This window comes from Semicossyphus pulcher, unplaced genomic scaffold (genome assembly GCF_022749685.1).
Source record: "Semicossyphus pulcher isolate SPU_LCO1_2020_fin unplaced genomic scaffold, fSemPul1.0.p SCAF_23, whole genome shotgun sequence".
Taxonomy (NCBI): domain Eukaryota; kingdom Metazoa; phylum Chordata; class Actinopteri; order Labriformes; family Labridae; genus Semicossyphus; species Semicossyphus pulcher.
In genome coordinates, this window is record NW_027211697.1 from 2,558,413 (window position 1) to 2,575,901 (window position 17,489).

Below are 17,489 nucleotides of genomic sequence, written 5' to 3' on the forward strand. Positions count from 1 at the left end.
ACAAAAGGACGGAAAATGTATTTTAAGCATTAAAGAAACTGATATTTATTCCATCACTGTGACTTGAAGATTATTAGTGTGCTAAAACAAGTCTTTCCTCTACAATTTGAATTCAACAGTGGATATTTTATGACAATGCTAACTGATGTGCACCCAATTGAACTTTATGGCACAATGTCATGACAGCTCTCAGGAGACAAGGAATCAAACAGGTAGCAGATCAGCCGCTCGGCCTAAAGGAGAGAACAACATACATCAATTCAGAGGTGATTTGTTTATAATATTTCACCATTATTCAACACATTACACTTGTTTTCATAAAGCAGCTTAATTCACAATCCAAATGAATCTATTAGTAGTGAATACAGGCCTTAAAAATTACCTCTTCCTCTATATCAGGGTAGATTGACATTTTCCCTACTTCTTCCATGTCTGGCTGCTCCTTGTTAATGCTGGTGGAACAATTAAAAGCACAGGGACACTACTGCGTTTATTTTACTGTACATATTGTATGCACAATAATTCTCTTTTACCATACCTCTCAAGGAGCGAGTCAAAGCAGGACACGAGCGTCTCCCCTTGCAGAGCCAGGATGAGACAGGGCGCCATGCTCAGATGAGCCATCTTTAATGGACACAAGAGAGCAGAGAAAATCAACCACTGATTGCTCCGTTTGTGAGAGTACACTCTAAAGCAAGCCAAGCGTCTCACCCTTTCATTTCCTCTTGGTGACCCTTGCAGTGTCTCAGCAATATGTTTCCTTTGCTCACTATCCAGTACGCTCATCCTCCCTGCCACCAGATAGCAGCCTGACCTCAGCAGCTGCTCCAGCAGCTCCAGCTGGGGGGGCACTTGGCTGAGGGGTGGAGCATTTACGGGTATCAGCAGACATGTTGTCTGCCAGAGAGCACTGTGTATCTGGGACCCTAGTACGAGTAAACAAGCAAAACAGAACACTTGTTTTCTGTTTGGATTACAAAGTTCATCTGGAACTGAGTCATACTTCAATGTCCATTCAAGAGGAGTCCCTGCCAAAGTCACAATAAATGATTAAATTATTTAAAGAGACCAATTTCACCTGAATGAATGTTCAATCAAATGCAATGTTACATGCTTTCAGTTAGTTTAAAGTGAGTGAAGTGAGTACAATCTTGACATTTAAGGTTCACCGATAATGCAACCTAAAAAAGGACATTCTGTTTATTAAAAGAAAACCTTCATTTGGTCCTGATGTCATGAAAGGTGTAAGTTCTTCCTGGGCCACTGGGGCCAGTGCGCTGCTCTGCTCACGCTTCACAGAGGCTAAAGAGTCTGAGCACAAGCTGAGTATCTATAACAAGAAGCACAAACGCAGAATGTCTGTCTTTTATCATTCTAACGGTACAATCCAAATACTGACTGCTGTATGTGACATGCATACCTGCTCCTGTCTCATTGCGCTGCTCTCAGAACAGCAGAGCCCTTCTGGAAAAAGCCTCTTCACATCCTGAATTGCTTTCTGATATGATCCTGATGCTGTAACATTAGTTGTCAACACTTTAAACATACTGTACACATTCACCTCGTCCTTTATTGTGTACCAGTGTGCAGGACAAGGCACTGACCATAGATGCCATTGTATGAATGAGCCGTGTCACAGCAGGTCGCCCACAGAGATGACTTCTCTCGGCTCAGCACATCCTGCAGCCGCCTCACAGCATCTTCTCCATGCAGGCAGAGAGCCAATGAGGAGCCAAAGCACAAGTACTCCACCTGGGCCTCCAAGTCTGCAGGATCCTGCACACAACAACTTACTAAGAATTATGAAGGCTTGAGTTTCTGAATGAAAGAAAAGCTTTTTTAATTAAAATGCTTAGTTACACTTTCTGCAGGCAGAATGGAGGCAGCAGTGCTTTGGTCCATGGTGAACACACACAGGCCCACCAGAGCCAGGCCGCTTAGCTGGACTATTTCAGCCAGAGAATGACACCAGAGTCTGGGCTTTAACACGCACACAGTGAGCAGCATCTGTCGATCTAACCAGAAAGAAGACCAGTTTTTCTTATTATAAAAGCTCAATTTTATATGCATTACCAGCTGCATTTACACATTATAAAACTACAACTCACTACATCTACAAACCTTCTGTACTGCAGTTTTCAGGAGTGAACTTCAGCAGTGATCCTATGGTGGGTTCTGCGGAGATAAAATGTTATAATCAGCTGTTATAAGCGTGAAAATTACAAAGAGGTTTGGTTTAAGACAGAATGTGGAAACATGTTTTACACAACCCTCAAAAATCTTACCAGGAGTCATCTCATGGTCTAGGAAGAAGACAGAAGCTTGTCTAAAAGCCACCTCAGGTGTGGCTGACAAAAGGACACTGAGGTCACCGGGGTAATCACGTGGTAGCAGCTTCCTTAGTAAAGCAAAAGCATCCACCTGTCTAAGAGCACACACCAGGGCTGGAGAGGACATCAGATGGCCCACACTGCCCTGACACAGCCGCTCTCCCACCTCGTATGGAGTCACTTCCCGAGCCTGAGATCGAGTCAGCGCAGTGAGAAACTTCAGACACAGGAGCTCGAATCCTGCAAAATAAAACATTAAAATCATTGAAAAATATTGGCTCACATACTCAATAATTTGTTCATTTATTTACTGTGTAGGCGGCTGTGTGTATTTGAGTGTGTTTTGTGTCTTTTCTGCCAACACGCAGGCTGTTTTCTTTGAACTTCACCCACCTCTTGGCCCATCAGTCAGCACTCTGTGTAGGAGGCTCAGGCCTTGGCTCAAGTCCTTCCCACACAAGGTCAAAACAACCACCTGCTCCGTGTCGGAGGCGGAGGAATGCTTGAGACGGGACAGGATCACACGGGAAGGATCAGGCGCAGCCCACATACGCCTCACTAAAAGGTAAATATACATAAGAACATAAACAGGGCTGCAGCTTTGGAGCATCTGCTTTGCTTTGCATTGGACACTTACCAAAGATATAGAACAGGTCACTGCTGTACGGCACAATGTGGAAACACATGTTTGGCTCTACTGTGGGAACTCCATCGAGTCTCAGAAGCTTTTGTGCCTTCATTTCTGTCATTAGAGCTGAAACAATATGGTAACTTTATTTTGAAAAACTTTACAATGCAAGTTTTTACTTTAAATATAAATTATAAGAGATGATTTATGCTGTTAAGATTTACTTTATTAACTTTATACCTGCTGGTAGACTAACACTGTGGTGCATTGCATTTTCTTTCCTCAGGATCAAAATCAGACAGTGAGAGGGCAGCTCCTGCTGCTTCTGGTCCAGGATCACAGTATATGGACTGCAGAACACAAGTGACTAGAGAGGAAATACAAGGGCTTTAAGTGTGTACTGAAAACTACAGGAGTACGTGGATAAGGCTGTGTTTCCTTACACCAAGACAGATGAAAACTGCCTCAAGTATTTGCTAGAAAAAACAAGTATAATTTGTCTCGCGGTTCAATAAAATCGTACTCTTCTATTCTACATAATGTTGAACCTTGTACCTGCTGGTTGCTGAGTCCAAGGACTGCAGCCCCATGGCTCCGAAGCTGCAGTCTCTGTACACAGCCAGAACTCGGCCGTAGCAACACGGAGGCACGACAGGCGACACCACGAGGAGTAAGTCAGCTGTGTGTGGAGGGGTAGAGAAGGATTAGCAGCTCTACTGAAGGAAAAAATCTTTTATCCCTGCTGCAAACAAAAAATGTCCCTTAGGGCAGTAAAGATTAAAGTTGAAAATGAAATGTGGACATAAGCCAGCCTTCCCCGGGTGATGGTTTTTGCTCTTTGTTGAGTTACAGTACCTTTGGTTGTGGCACACAGTGATCTGCTTGGGTTGAAGACACTGCCTTGGTCTGTTTTGTGTGCAGGTACAGCTCTACAACTTAAAATTAACAACCACTATTACAATAACTAATAGAATACCTCTAACATTGGATGGCAAAAATCTAGGTACTTAAAAGGTATTTTTTACTCTTGAAAGAAGACTCAACTCACCGTTGCACCATTTTTTGTCTGTAATAACTAACCCAGATTATGTCATTCCTTTTTTAAATCTTTTTTTTTTTTTTGCATTATTTGATTTTGACAACATACCCATTCAGAGGCATCTGTGCATCTTTTCCTGAAAATCTTCCTGAAAACCACAAGCACAGCTCCCTGTGTACTTGACTGGCTACTTGACTAGGGGACAAGAGTGGCAGTCCTTCACTTTCACAGTTGAGCAGGTTGACAGACCCGGACTCGGTTTCTTTTGGCATTAGAGGAACGAATAAAGTAGTTAAATCTTTGAAAACAGAGAGGGCATGAGGGCCTCGAACAGCCAGGGCAAGAACGGGATGGCAGGTATCTGCATCAGTTCTCTGGTTAGCTGGTTCAGCCCCTGTGAATAGAAGAAAGGCAGTGGGCCGCACTTAGATCCAGGAAGAACACCAGACCAAAGAACCAGAAGGAGAAATATTCTATGACCAAATGGTTGTCGTCATGTCCTACCAGCACTGTCACTCAGGAAGCTTTCTGGTGGATAAAGGAGCCGCAAACCGCACACATCCAATCCAGAGTCGAGAACAAGCTGAAGGAGGTAGTGTGTTTTGAAGGGATCAAGGAAGAAAGCTTTGTGGCCCACAGTAACTGATACCTATCACAAAAATGATTGAGAGCATACATTCAGTTATTTCACACCAGTGGTTAAAAGGAAGTCCAAGTCTAAAGGACATCATTCTCACCTCTGTGTGCAGCTCCAGGTTTGTGTCTCTCCCCTTACAAACCTTCTCCTGAGATTCCACAGTCTGCCAGTAAAACCCTGGACTGAGACCAAATGTCCAATCTATGAGCTGCACCCACAAAGCCAAGGGGACAGAATGCAAATTCAGAGCATGTGTGCTTGAAAATATGAAATAATATTAAGTGACATTCTCTAACATGAGTAGCACCTTTTCATTTGAGGTGGCAGAGATAAAAGAATTTAAACAGGATGAGGGCAGATGGATGGTTGAAGCGTAGGATTGTTGGTCCAGCAGGATTTGGAGCTGAGGTAGCCAGCGGGCAATGAGAGTGAGTTTGGTCTCTGAGAGGAACCTGCAGACATGGTTATAGAAAGGTTTGAAGAAGTCTCCCTGCTTTTTCTGGAAAACAAACAAAAGAAGAACCATTCAGATTTACATAATCAGACATTATGAAGCCTTAGGAGTAATTTTACTTCATTTTGACATTCACCTTTTTTCTATAACAGTGACGAGCGACAGCTAAAACATGCAGAGCCAGTCCATTCTCTGTCCAAAGCTGCTGAAGTCCTGCCACCCAGAACGGGACCTTTGCACCAACCTCATCTTCATTATGACGTGGGTCTGGGCCAACCTGATGCACATTAAGAAAACACAAACTCAGCTTTACAAACAACAAACTGTAGAATAAATTAGGAGACAAGAGCCTCAGTTGACTTACTAAAGACAGGAACCAAGCCACCAAAGTGTTGTAGATGTGGGATTTGGTTGCAGCTGGATACAGATGATTTTTGTCTCCAATCATACCAGGAGTGGAGAGGCTGATGATCAGAAGCATTTGCCCCTTACTTGCAATATCTGCTGGTAGTGTGCTGACAGGCTGGAGATATGATGCTTCCTGATAAACAAGTTATTATAAGTTTTTGTTTTGTCAAAATGTTTATTATATACGTGCTGTGGGTTTGAAGTTATTGTTGCACTTACAAAATGATAAAGAACATCTGTCCTTTCAGCAGCTGGCTCCATCTGATTGACAGATTTAGCTAGTCGATGTTTTTCCAGTTTCTTAAAGATTTGTTGGTGTTGTTGATGTTGTAATGTCTGCTCAATTGGTTGTCTCTCTTGGTCACTAACAAAATCATATAATGGTTGAAATATTTTACTATATTTTCAATCATGTGGGGGTTGAAAACAGAAAAAATACGTACCTCTGCTGCTGCTGTTCTGAGATTGTTCCTGATTCTACGTTGCTTTTCACCTCTCTTATTTTCTGAAGCAACATACACTTGCCAGTCACTTCCCTAGAAGCAAAGACATGACAATATGAACTGAAACAAAATGTGCTGGACAAAAGCCTTACAAATACTTCTGATGCAGGATATACTGTGTTTACCTGCCCTCCATCTGTGATCCTGCGTGCAATTTAAGATGGGGTTTCTTTGCAGGTGATGTTTCTTTGTGGGTGTTGTGTTTGGTTGGGGATTTAGGGTTAGGGGTGGGGCAACACAGGTCAATAACAGTAGGACGCTCCCGGCGGCTGAGCTGCAGCTCTGATGAACTGTTCCAAGCGTTAGTCTGTCTGCATGAAAAAGATGAAGATTTTTATTAACAAACAAACTTGGTCCTAAAACCTTTGGAGTGATATGACTTACCTGATTTGGTTTGGACTCTTCACAGGCTCTAACACAGACATAGATGACTGGTTCTTAAAGAAAGCAACTGGTTTCTCCATTATATTCTCCTGGTATCTGTCCTTGTTACCACCTATGAAATAAATTGGGTTGAAACTATAAAACAAGATGAGACACACACAATTATCCAGAAACCATTAATTGCTTGGTATAGCTACAGGGGTTGGTCTTCTGAATACTAACCTTTAGTTTTCACTGGTTCAGCTGACACATATTGTTGCAGAGACAGCCCATCCTCTAAATCCCACTCGTCAAGCCTCTGAAATCAGTATGTTTTAATAGAGGGTAAATACAATCATATTTTCTAGTTGATACCTAGAAAGTTTTTTCTCCCCAAACTCACCACAAATGAGAGTAAAGGATATCCCTCAGCATCAGGGTTTATGTTGTCCACATTTTGTTCGGTAGAAGCATCCAGTTTGGCATCATTCATCTCTACAATGGCCCTCTCACAAGCATCTGCCTTTAATAGCGAGACAGGAAGTAAAGAGAAAGTGTGGAGTATTTCTCCACAGAACATTGTGTGTTTGTGAGTCTTTTTCTATTTCATCATCGTCCAACTACATACTCTGGCTGAAAGTCTCAAATACAAACACAAAATCAGACACAGATATCAGTGGCACAGTGGTCCTGACGTAACCAACTTACCACTAACACAGGAGACTTTAATTTACTAACCTCTAAGGCATCATCATCCATTGGAAAACTGTCAAAGTCTTCTGGGACCTCCAGGGAAAGACCAGCTGGTCTTTGATATAAGGTGATATTCTCGTCATTATCTGACTGAAAAGTTAAAAAAAACAATATTTTTAGTTTTCATTAATGTTATGTTGATGGTTTTTTTGACGGTTTGCAGACGTTATAGGAAGAAAATACGTTTCTAACATACCGAGGAAAAATCAAAGTCGATTGTCGGAATATGTGGTCTCACTTGCTCCAGAATTGAATCCCAACACGACGAATGATTTAGGCCCATATTTAGAAAGCAGGAACAGGTAAGAGACAGGAGTTTTTATGTGCTGAAGTTTATGCACCGCCGCCATTCAAAAACAGAGGATACTAAGTTACTATTGGCAACGGAAAGCGTCTCTGATCACGCACGTGCACTTCGTCAACAATGCTCCCTTCAAGGGCTGTCAGACATGTCACAATTTAGGCCGCAAAAAAGTGTCTTACACTATCAGGGGATTAAACTGTGTGCCTTTTGCTGAGTCTATTCATCCAAAACAGAAAGAAAGAGAGATGTTAAAGGTACATTTTGCTTAATAGTCTGCACATATATGGTGTAGCTATCAGCGAATTCGCTGTATAAACATGCTAGCCTTCTGGCTTGTTAAGATACAACTTCAGTCATCTTGAAAGCTATGTTCGTGGCAAGCTAGCTGGCTAGCTAGCTATTGAGTTAAAAACAAATACTTCACGCGCAAACATTTGACTGAAAGGTAATATTAAATAGACTTCTGTAGAAGCATCCAGTTTGGCATCATTCATCTCTACAATGGCCCTCTCACAAGCATCTGCCTTTAATAGCGAGACAGGAAGTAAAGAGAAAGTGTGGAGTATTTCTCCACAGAACATTGTGTGTTTGTGAGTCTTTTTCTATTTCATCATCGTCCAACTACATACTCTGGCTGAAAGTCTCAAATACAAACACAAAATCAGACACAGATATCAGTGGCACAGTGGTCCTGACGTAACCAACTTACCACTAACACAGGAGACTTTAATTTACTAACCTCTAAGGCATCATCATCCATTGGAAAACTGTCAAAGTCTTCTGGGACCTCCAGGGAAAGACCAGCTGGTCTTTGATATAAGGTGATATTCTCGTCATTATCTGACTGAAAAGTTAAAAAAAAACAATATTTTTAGTTTTCATTAATGTTATGTTGATGGTTTTTTTGACGGTTTGCAGACGTTATAGGAAGAAAATACGTTTCTAACATACCGAGGAAAAATCAAAGTCGATTGTCGGAATATGTGGTCTCACTTGCTCCAGAATTGAATCCCAACACGACGAATGATTTAGGTCCATATTTAGAAAGCAGGAACAGGTAAGAGACAGGAGTTTTTATGTGCTGAAGTTTATGCACCGCCGCCATTCAAAAACAGAGGATACTAAGTTACTATTGGCAACGGAAAGCGTCTCTGATCACGCACGTGCACTTCGTCAACAATGCTCCCTTCAAGGGCTGTCAGACATGTCACAATTTAGGCCGCAAAAAAGTGTCTTACACTATCAGGGGATTAAACTGTGTGCCTTTTGCTGAGTCTATTCATCCAAAACAGAAAGAAAGAGAGATGTTAAAGGTACATTTTGCTTAATAGTCTGCACATATATGGTGTAGCTATCAGCGAATTCGCTGTATAAACATGCTAGCCTTCTGGCTTGTTAAGATACAACTTCAGTCATCTTGAAAGCTATGTTCGTGGCAAGCTAGCTGGCTAGCTAGCTATTGAGTTAAAAACAAATACTTCACGCGCAAACATTTGACTGAAAGGTAATGTTAAATAGACTTCATATCAAGGTGCGTATTTTCATGGTATTGTTTTGAAACAATCCGCCCCCTGGATGTGGTCAGGTAAAGGTGTTGGAGAAAGAGGTAAAAGCACACAGATTTCAAACATTTATTTCGCCTTTAAGGAAATTTCCCATTAGTGTGATATTTTACTACATACGTCTTTGCTACACTCAACAACACACTCATGTAAAACATATTTTAAGACAATTTATTGTCTGAGCTGTACAAACATTCCTCCTGCAATGGTTTCCAAACGTTTGTTGAACGAGGCCATTCATATATGATCAACTAAATTATGTCGTTTTGCTTAACGGCTGAGAATTTAAAAGCTTGCTTGTAAATGGCGTTTTTTAGGATAGTGGAACGCCAAACTTGAAAATACTTTACCCATTGCCTCATGCAGACTGTGCAGGCCTGGTTAGACCCTCTTTCATGACCCTGCAAGCAAAGAAGTAACCGTAATAAATAAAAAATGTGCTGGATAAAAGCATGACAGATGTTTGTAATGCAGGATACACTGTGTTTACCTTATCTGTGATCCAGTGTGCACTTTAATATTAGGATTTGTCCTAATTGGTAAGCGCTGTGCTGGGGACTTGGACTCTGATAAAAGATTTGGGGATGTGCTTGTTGGTTTTATTGAGTGATCAGGAAAGTGTAGTTGAATATTAACAGTGGGACATATCTGATAGCTAAACTGCAGTTTTGCTGCCACAGTTTCTGATGATTTGTTCCCAGCACACATCAAGTGCATCAGATTTAAAGTTGAAACATTTAAAAAATTCTTTGGAAACGCATCCATATCAAGCACCTGATAACCTCACCCCAAAGTGGTAAAACTCAAGTTTATTCAGTACATCTTACTCCCCAATGTCAGAAATGATCTCAAATCATATGAGGTAGATTGAGGAAAAAAATCCCAAATGTCTTTGTGCATAGAGATTACGATTTACTATCTGGTGGATTTTACCACAGTTAGACATTATTTACATATGACTCTATAAAGCTGAAAGAAACGAAATGTTGCTCTGTTGGTCTTTTAATTGAAAATGTATCATAGCCTCCCGTAAATATTCACTGAAACATTTTATGTAAATTCTACCAATGAAAACAATCTATCTGTAAAAAGTTAATGTAAAACATAAAACTTAATAATGCAAAAGTATAATAGATACGTAGATACATAGCTTTATTTGACAATACATCATACATAATAGTAGCTCATGAATACGTTTCAAAGATACCGGAATTTTATTACATTTATTCTCAAAATCTTGAAATTGGACATTGAATGAATTTTAAATTGAAAATATTGGAAATATTACAGTTAGCCTATGTCTGTGAAGGTTCTCAGTCATCCAGGTCATGGTTATTCTAGGCTTAATCCAAAAGGCAACTTGGTTTAAGTTCTTGAAGACGTTCCACCTCTCATCCGAAAGGCTTCTTCAGTTCTAAATTGACTGGTGGATGAGAGGTGAAACGTCTTCAAGAACTTCAATCAAGTCCAGCTGCCTTTTGGATTAGTCTTAGAATTACAGACAGCCTAAATAAAAACATTACCTTTCATACTTACTAATTCCCTAAACACATCTGTGCATGTTTGTTTAGCAGGTTTGGAAGTGTTCACTATCAATGTCCCGCAGGTCCTGACCAGCTAGACGTGGTGGGCTGGTGCATGTTATGTTGTTGTAAATGGTGATTGTTGTGTCAGGTTCTTCACCCTCTGCGTGGGTCTCCACTTGCCGAGGTATCACCAAGGGATTTCTTAAGCTGTAGTTTCTGAGTGGGAGAGCACTACAGTCACATTTCCAACGGTTCCCAGACAGCAAAAGCTTCTCCATGCTCTCTGGGAAATCAGGGACCATGTTTGTCAAGGCATTAGCTCTCAAGTCCAGATACCGCATCCTTGGGAGAAGCTGCTTTGTGCCATTTTGCAAAAACTGTCGACACTCATTGTTGGACAACAGCAAATACTCCAAATTCTTGAGACCAGAGAACGTATGGGGTGTGAGAACCTCCAACCTGTTGAAACGCAAGTCCAAACCCAGTAAGCCCACCAGGTCACCAAAGCTCTGGCGTTCCACCACTGAGATGTTGTTGTGCTGCAAGAAAAGCCTCCGTAGACCAGAGAGTCCAGTGAAGGCTTGAGCTGTGACCCTTGTTAGGCAACCTCTGTCAAGATGGAGGCTGTGGAGCTTTGACAGACCTTTGAAGACTTGGTCCGGCAGACTGTGAAAGCAACTTCCAGACAGGTTGATGACAGCCACATGAGAAAGGCCTGTGAAACTACCCACTTGGGCCTCTTGCACTTGGTTGTGCTCGAGCTCTAGGACCTCCAGATGACCGAGCCCTTCAAAGATCCTCTCCCCCAGGGCTCGGATTTTGTTGTGGCTGAGCCGTAGCTCTTCCAAATACTGCAAATCACGGAAAGTTCTGGGCCTAATTCCAGTGATGGAATTGTTGGAAAGACGCAGTACGTGAAGACTGAGCAGGCCCAAGAAAGTGTCGTCATGGAGAGAAGTCAGCTTGTTGTTGGTGAGATCCAGCCATCGCAGTGACTTCATGCCTACGAAGGCTCTGGGTACCACCGTCACAATCTGATTCTGGGCAAGGTAGAGCTTTTGCAATTTAGTGAGTTTAACAAACACATTGGCCTTGATGACCCTGAGGTAATTTCCGGTCAGATCCAACTCTTTAAGCTCAACAAGATTTTGGAAAAGCTGTGGCTGCAAGTAGGCAAGTCTGTTCCCTGCAAGAACGAGCTCCCGTAGACCCTGCAGGTCAGTGAAAGCTGCCTCAGGTAAAACCGCTATTGAGTTCCACCCTAGGTTGAGAAGCCACATGTGTGATAGTCCTGCAAACAGTCTTTCCTCAATACGAGTGAGCTGGTTGTTGTGTAGACTCAGTGAAGCAAGGAAAGGTGTATTCTGGAAGACTGTACCCGGTAGTGTCCGCAGGCGATTCCGCTCAAGGTGAATGTGCGCAAGTGACCTAAGTCCTTTGAAAGCCTGAGGGTCAATGGTCACCAGCTGGCCGCTCTGAAGATTCAAAAAGTCCAGCGAAGTAAGATCCTTAAAAGACGACGCTGGGAGTGATGTGAACAAGTTGCCATCCAGCCAGAGCGAGTGAGTGGATGGGGGCATGTCCGATGGGACTTGTGTTAAGTTCCGAGTACTGCAGTACATGTTAAGCTCCAAGCTGTAGTCGTCAGGCAAACAGGTGCATCCCCTAGAACATGGAATAGGCTCTTCGGTCCCTTTCGGTCCAGCTGTGTCGGGGTCTGGCAACACCAGTGATGTTCCCAGCACCCATAACACCAACAGCACTATGGTGTGCATACTAGCTGTGGATAGAATATTAACATCAGAATTTAAATACAGTTAATTATACTGTATTAATTAAATACAGAACTGTTGCAGTTATTGAAATTCGGTTTTATACGGAAATTTTACATTGCTTACCTTTAATGTGAGAGATCTTGATTTAATGTGGACAGGCTGAGAAATACTGAATGACTGAACCTTGTGCAGTTGTTTGTATGCTGAATGGAAAGTCTGCCAAGCCCCCAGAACCTTTTTTTTAAAAGTCTGCTGCACTGTACAGTTAACCCATTTATGTCCGTCGAACTTGTGTTGAATGTTACCAGTCATTGTTCATGCAATGACCTGATTTTATTGTTCTCATAGTTGCCTATTTTGTTTTCAACCAATATCAGCTTTGATCATTTAATGCAATAATCTGATTCCCTTATTGATAATGCTGTTATACAGGTTGTAAAATGAGGATATATTTTAACGAAATCTGTGAAATGTCAACTCTGCTCTATTGAAATTCTAAACATTAGATGTTCATGTACCTCCAATCATTGTGATCACATCTTACACGTCCTGTGTTGTCGACATATTAAGGTATTCGGTGCAAGTGGCCTTTGTTGTTTACTTAAGTCAGGCTCCTGTCACTGAGTGCATTCGCTGTAGATTTAAATAGATCTACAGTGCTAACGAGATAAGATGAGCCCTCTGCACGACACTCTTGACAGAAGCAGTAGCCTCTGATGTTGAGTTGCATTGGCAACTCGTCAAACACAGTATCCTAACACATCTCTTCTACATTATTAAAATCAACTGTATGCGCCTTTCTGCACAATGACAACAGCTGTATTTATCATAAAAACTGTAAAGCCAGTGCCATTTCTGTGGCATTTACTCATTTAACAGTGAAGTATGAGGACAGTTCCAGAGGTCCATTTCCTAATCACATCTGTGATTGTAATGACTAACTTTGTGTTGACTCTTTTTCTCGGTATCGGGGTTCTTTTAGACAACCATGAACTGGTCATGCTCTAAAGGACAACCGCATCCAGATAACACTGTGTACTTGCACATGAATTTTATTGATTGACTTGCCGACACTGGATTCACTACACTATGAAGAAGAACTATCATGTTCAGTATCTAAAGTTGCAACATCTATCATTCAAATCTGGTCTTGTAGTGATTTAAATGCATTACCTTTCTAATTATGTTGAGGTTAAATTGAATTTAGAATAGTTATCTATTTTATCTAAGTGGTTAAATGTGTGTGCCTAAATTCCATTGCAGTTTAACTTTAAATCTAAGTCAGTATTTTTGAATGCATACATCATTTTTAATTGAACAGATTTAATAATAAATAAATGTTTGGGCAGAAAACAGTGGTTCCTAGGTATCGTCTTTTTCCCGGTAGTATTAAATTTGAATATTTTGTGATATAAAACAAGTACACATTTACTTTTAATGGCATGTGAATAGTGAAATGTGAAAAGCTCCATTTCACTGATCCTGTAGAAAAGTGTGTTTTGTAAGCAGAAATATAGTTGTCTGATGAATTGTAAATGTTTTTTCTCTTACCAGTAGAGAGCACTGCAGGTCTGTGTTCACATCAAGGCCCGGCAGCTTCGTACTGTCTGATCATACTCTGTAAGTGCATCTGCTTTTCTTTAATACTAAATAGAGTATGATAAGCTGATCGTATAGGTGTAGATAATACAATGACTTCTATATTTTCAGTTAACAGTAGAGCCACTTGAGCTGTTGCTCTAACTTCTTATTGTCCTTGAAAATGGCATAAAGGCTACAATATATCAACTGAAAGGTTCATAGAAAAGATATAAAGCCATTTTACAAACTAGGAAATACAACACTGCAGTTTTGAATGCTATATCAGTAAAAAGAAAACAGTGAGCCATAGTGAGCTGTTCCATCACACCTCTAATTGGCTCGTTTCTCCAGGTTTGTCAGCTGCTGTGCCTCCCGCGTGGAGGAGACGAGTCTTAATAGTGAACGGCAGAGCTGCTGCTGTGGCTGTAAATGTTTGACTGGGCTCTGCATCGCTTCTGGAAGGACAAATTCCTCAAATAATTTTGTATAAATTTTGTGCTTCCTCAGCAGTGGAGGACAGCCCTGACAGGCATGATGTCAATCTAAATTGGACGGATGCGAGCTGATCCGTGTTGGAAACCCATCATAACCTCTCCTCTGCCGCTCTGCAAATGAATGTCAGGGAGCTCTTGTTCAAATTTAAAGGACCCAGTAAAACTTAAACAGGCTACACAGTGAGTCCTCAGATTACATCAGTTGATACTCTGTACGTCTGTTTAAGTCTTTAAGTTCATCTCTTATGTACTGACAGACAAGTCAGTCTGTCATTAACCCCACACTCAGGAATCAAAGACCCTTTGATATTCAACTGTCGTTTATTAAGTGCACCTATGATTTCTGTTGTAAATTAATTTTGTCGTACATTGTCTGGCCCCACAAAATGGGTCAAGCATACAATTATTTTTCCTAGATTTACACCAAAACTGTAGCTTCTAAACAACTGCTACAGGTGTCATCCCAACAAACAAACACGCAGAGGTCATTTGTGTCATTTTGCCCACTGAAGTAGGATTGTGACTCCTGCAGCTATCCAAATATTTACTCACATTTCACCGTCAGAGCTGACTCACCCTTGAAAACAAGTTTTTTAACTTATCTTGTCAGACATAAAACACTTTGGTAAACCAGTGCTAAGCAGATCTATCGAGGTATCGCCTGCGCTTTTTATACAGCAAAGACAGCCATATATGAGAACACTATCCTAAGTGAACGGCAGATAAGTACATGAAAGCGAGCAGCAATCGACAAAAGCATGAACTGCTGTGCTGATTCAGTCGGCCTCCAGATCGCATAATGTTGGACCTTCATGTGGTCACATCTGCTGCATATAACAATGTAAAGTTTGCATGCAGAAATACGAGACATCTATTTAAACAGTTGCTTCACTTATTTTTACTCTGTATTGTCTACAGCCTCAATTGAACCATATTGTGTGCTTTGTCTCCACACAGTCTAAAGTGACACCTGCAGCTTCCCCCGCTACATGACATAAGGTGAGTTGCACATGTTGAATATTTTATTGTTGCACAAACACAAACTTTATCTTGAATGACAAAAGGCCCAGTCAACACTGCCATCCACTGGCAGACTGTCGGACTATTACACCTCCACTGAGCAAAGAGAAACATGTCTTATTTGAGAGTGACATCTTAAAACAAGGTGTTCAGTGGCTCTGCACACAGTAAGGTTCAGCGCTGCTTGAAAAACCTTTGTGCTACCTGAACCCTTTGACAGCCAAAGACCCTCGACACCCCTGCAGGGTCTATTAATAACACTGGGAGCTCACAGATAACTCGCACTGCTCTCTAGGAGGAGAGATAATCCATCGCATTGTCTCGACATCTGGAAGGTGCCGGAACTCAGGCACTGTTTCCAAATTGATTGTGATCGCTGTGACCGGAGCAAATCACTGCAGCTGATGACCCCATTAAGCCTTTTGATTTTGCTTGTTTGATGTGTGAGCTACACTGCTGGCCAAATCCTGTTTAGTCTATACATTTAATACATCACAACATACAGTTAATATTATGTTTGGGTTCATTTTAAGAAAGAAACAGTCTGACTGTTTCCTAACATTACGAGTTAAAGGGATTTGTGATCTCAGTAGATTCTTTTAGTGGAAAAATAAAGACCAGTCGGGTTGGCATTCCTGATCTATCTCTAACATGTAATTTTCCTGCCCATATTGGCAAGTTAACATTAATGTGAACTGCAGATACGAGACTACTACTAAACTACTTCAACTGCCAATGGCTGGCTCGCGAAGAAAATCTTATTCTTCAATAAACATTTACAATTGTTTCTCTCTGTCTTCCCGTCCTGTGAAGGTTTGCCCAGCGGATTCACTTACATGGAAGAAGCTTCTCACTTTGCTGAATAACCTTGAACACACAAAGACAAAGTCTGAGGTCTGGAAAAAGACAGGTAAGAGACACTTCATACACTCAAACACACGCCGAAGACTGTCTGAATTAGCAGCCAGTTTTTTAATCACGGAGGAGACATGGACACAATTCAGAGGGGGAAGAAAAGCGACTGATGAATACCAGGAGAAAAACTCTTTTAATTCATTAAATTAAGCAAACATTTAATAGAAGGACACATTTATTGGTTTGTTTATTTTGTGTTAAACCGTTTTTAGTCTTTGTGTGAGACAATACAGACTCATTTTGGGTCTGACAAGTACAAGGCTGCATTCTTGTGTTGAGATTTTTCAATAGCACCGTGCGTCGGACTCTTTCTTCCTTTCAGAAGCTCTGCACTTCATCTGAATGTCATTTTTAAGGCTGAGCTTTTCATATTCCTGTGCAGCTGTGTCCAGGTGAAAGATCCAATTTAGGGGAGCGATGTTACCCACATCCTCTTATATCTCAGCCAAACAGGAGATATAGCTACAGCTGAGGCAGAGTCAGGAAACCATACATCATACAGTATATCTGCATTGTGTAATGTCATGATGCTGAAGTTTTGGTTTGAAAAGTAAAGCAAATCGTTTGTGTGCTCCAAATCAGTTGCCAAAACAATGAGTGAAATCGCTGCCTTTGACACTTCTTGTCAGAATTGACCATAATCTTTGTGACACCCTTTAAAACACCCTTTTCTTAATCTTTATCCCCTGTGTGGCTTTTCATCAGGAAATGTGTTGGTGCGCTTAGGGCAAGAAGAACCCCTCTAATAGGATTTAAACATGGTTTTCAAAAGCTGTATAAAGTTGTCTCTCTTTGACGGCTCTACCTATTACAAAGGCATGAATGAAAGATAATAGTTTTTGTTATTCCTTCTAGAATTTCCCGTCTGAATTTCAGTTTCTGTCTCACAGCTCATGTTTGTTTAAAATCCAGTTTGGGCTCTACTATCCATGTTAGCCAACACTCTATCTTGCAATGTGCAATCGGCCTCTTATACTGGTGTCAGTCTTTACTATCTACTTCCTAGTTACCTCAGGGGTGGCAGGCTTTGACTTTTCCTGTTGCAAAGGTTTTAAACTAGAGAAGTGGTTCTCAGCTGGTTTAGTCTCAGGACCCACCACCACCTCCTTCATGACAAATCACAACCCATTTTCTGATGGTGCAGTTTGGACCCGAGACTGAACAAAACATTACAGTTTTTCAGGATCACAAAACACA

At 41.2% G+C, this 17,489-nt stretch overlaps 2 protein-coding genes across 2 annotated transcripts; both read right to left on the reverse strand.

The window, feature by feature from the left end:
* Window positions 1-164: 164 nt before the first annotated feature.
* On the reverse strand, window positions 165-6,463 carry LOC138603196 (dynein axonemal assembly factor 8). Its single transcript, XM_069674898.1, is given in 26 exon segments — window positions 165-233; window positions 383-452; window positions 539-624; window positions 712-926; window positions 1,216-1,330; window positions 1,421-1,515; window positions 1,605-1,776; window positions 1,861-2,015; window positions 2,122-2,175; window positions 2,286-2,570; window positions 2,724-2,888; window positions 2,968-3,084; window positions 3,199-3,325; window positions 3,514-3,572; window positions 3,575-3,637; window positions 3,814-3,887; window positions 4,106-4,391; window positions 4,502-4,646; window positions 4,735-4,842; window positions 4,942-5,133; window positions 5,225-5,365; window positions 5,453-5,629; window positions 5,716-5,860; window positions 5,940-6,032; window positions 6,125-6,310; window positions 6,384-6,463. Coding segments are annotated over 26 exon segments (3,474 nt in total).
* A 4,085-nt stretch (window positions 6,464-10,548) lies between these two features.
* igfals (insulin-like growth factor binding protein, acid labile subunit) lies at window positions 10,549-12,282 on the reverse strand. The gene has a single exon (XM_069674470.1). The coding sequence runs from the start codon at window positions 12,280-12,282 to the stop codon at window positions 10,549-10,551; it is 1,734 nt and encodes a 577-aa protein (XP_069530571.1).
* Between the last annotated feature and the right edge of the window lie 5,207 nt (window positions 12,283-17,489).

Coding starts and splice junctions, on each gene's coding strand:
- igfals (XM_069674470.1), bottom strand. CDS start 12,282: ATGCACACCATAGTGCTGTTGGTGTTATGGGTGCTGGGAACATCACTG.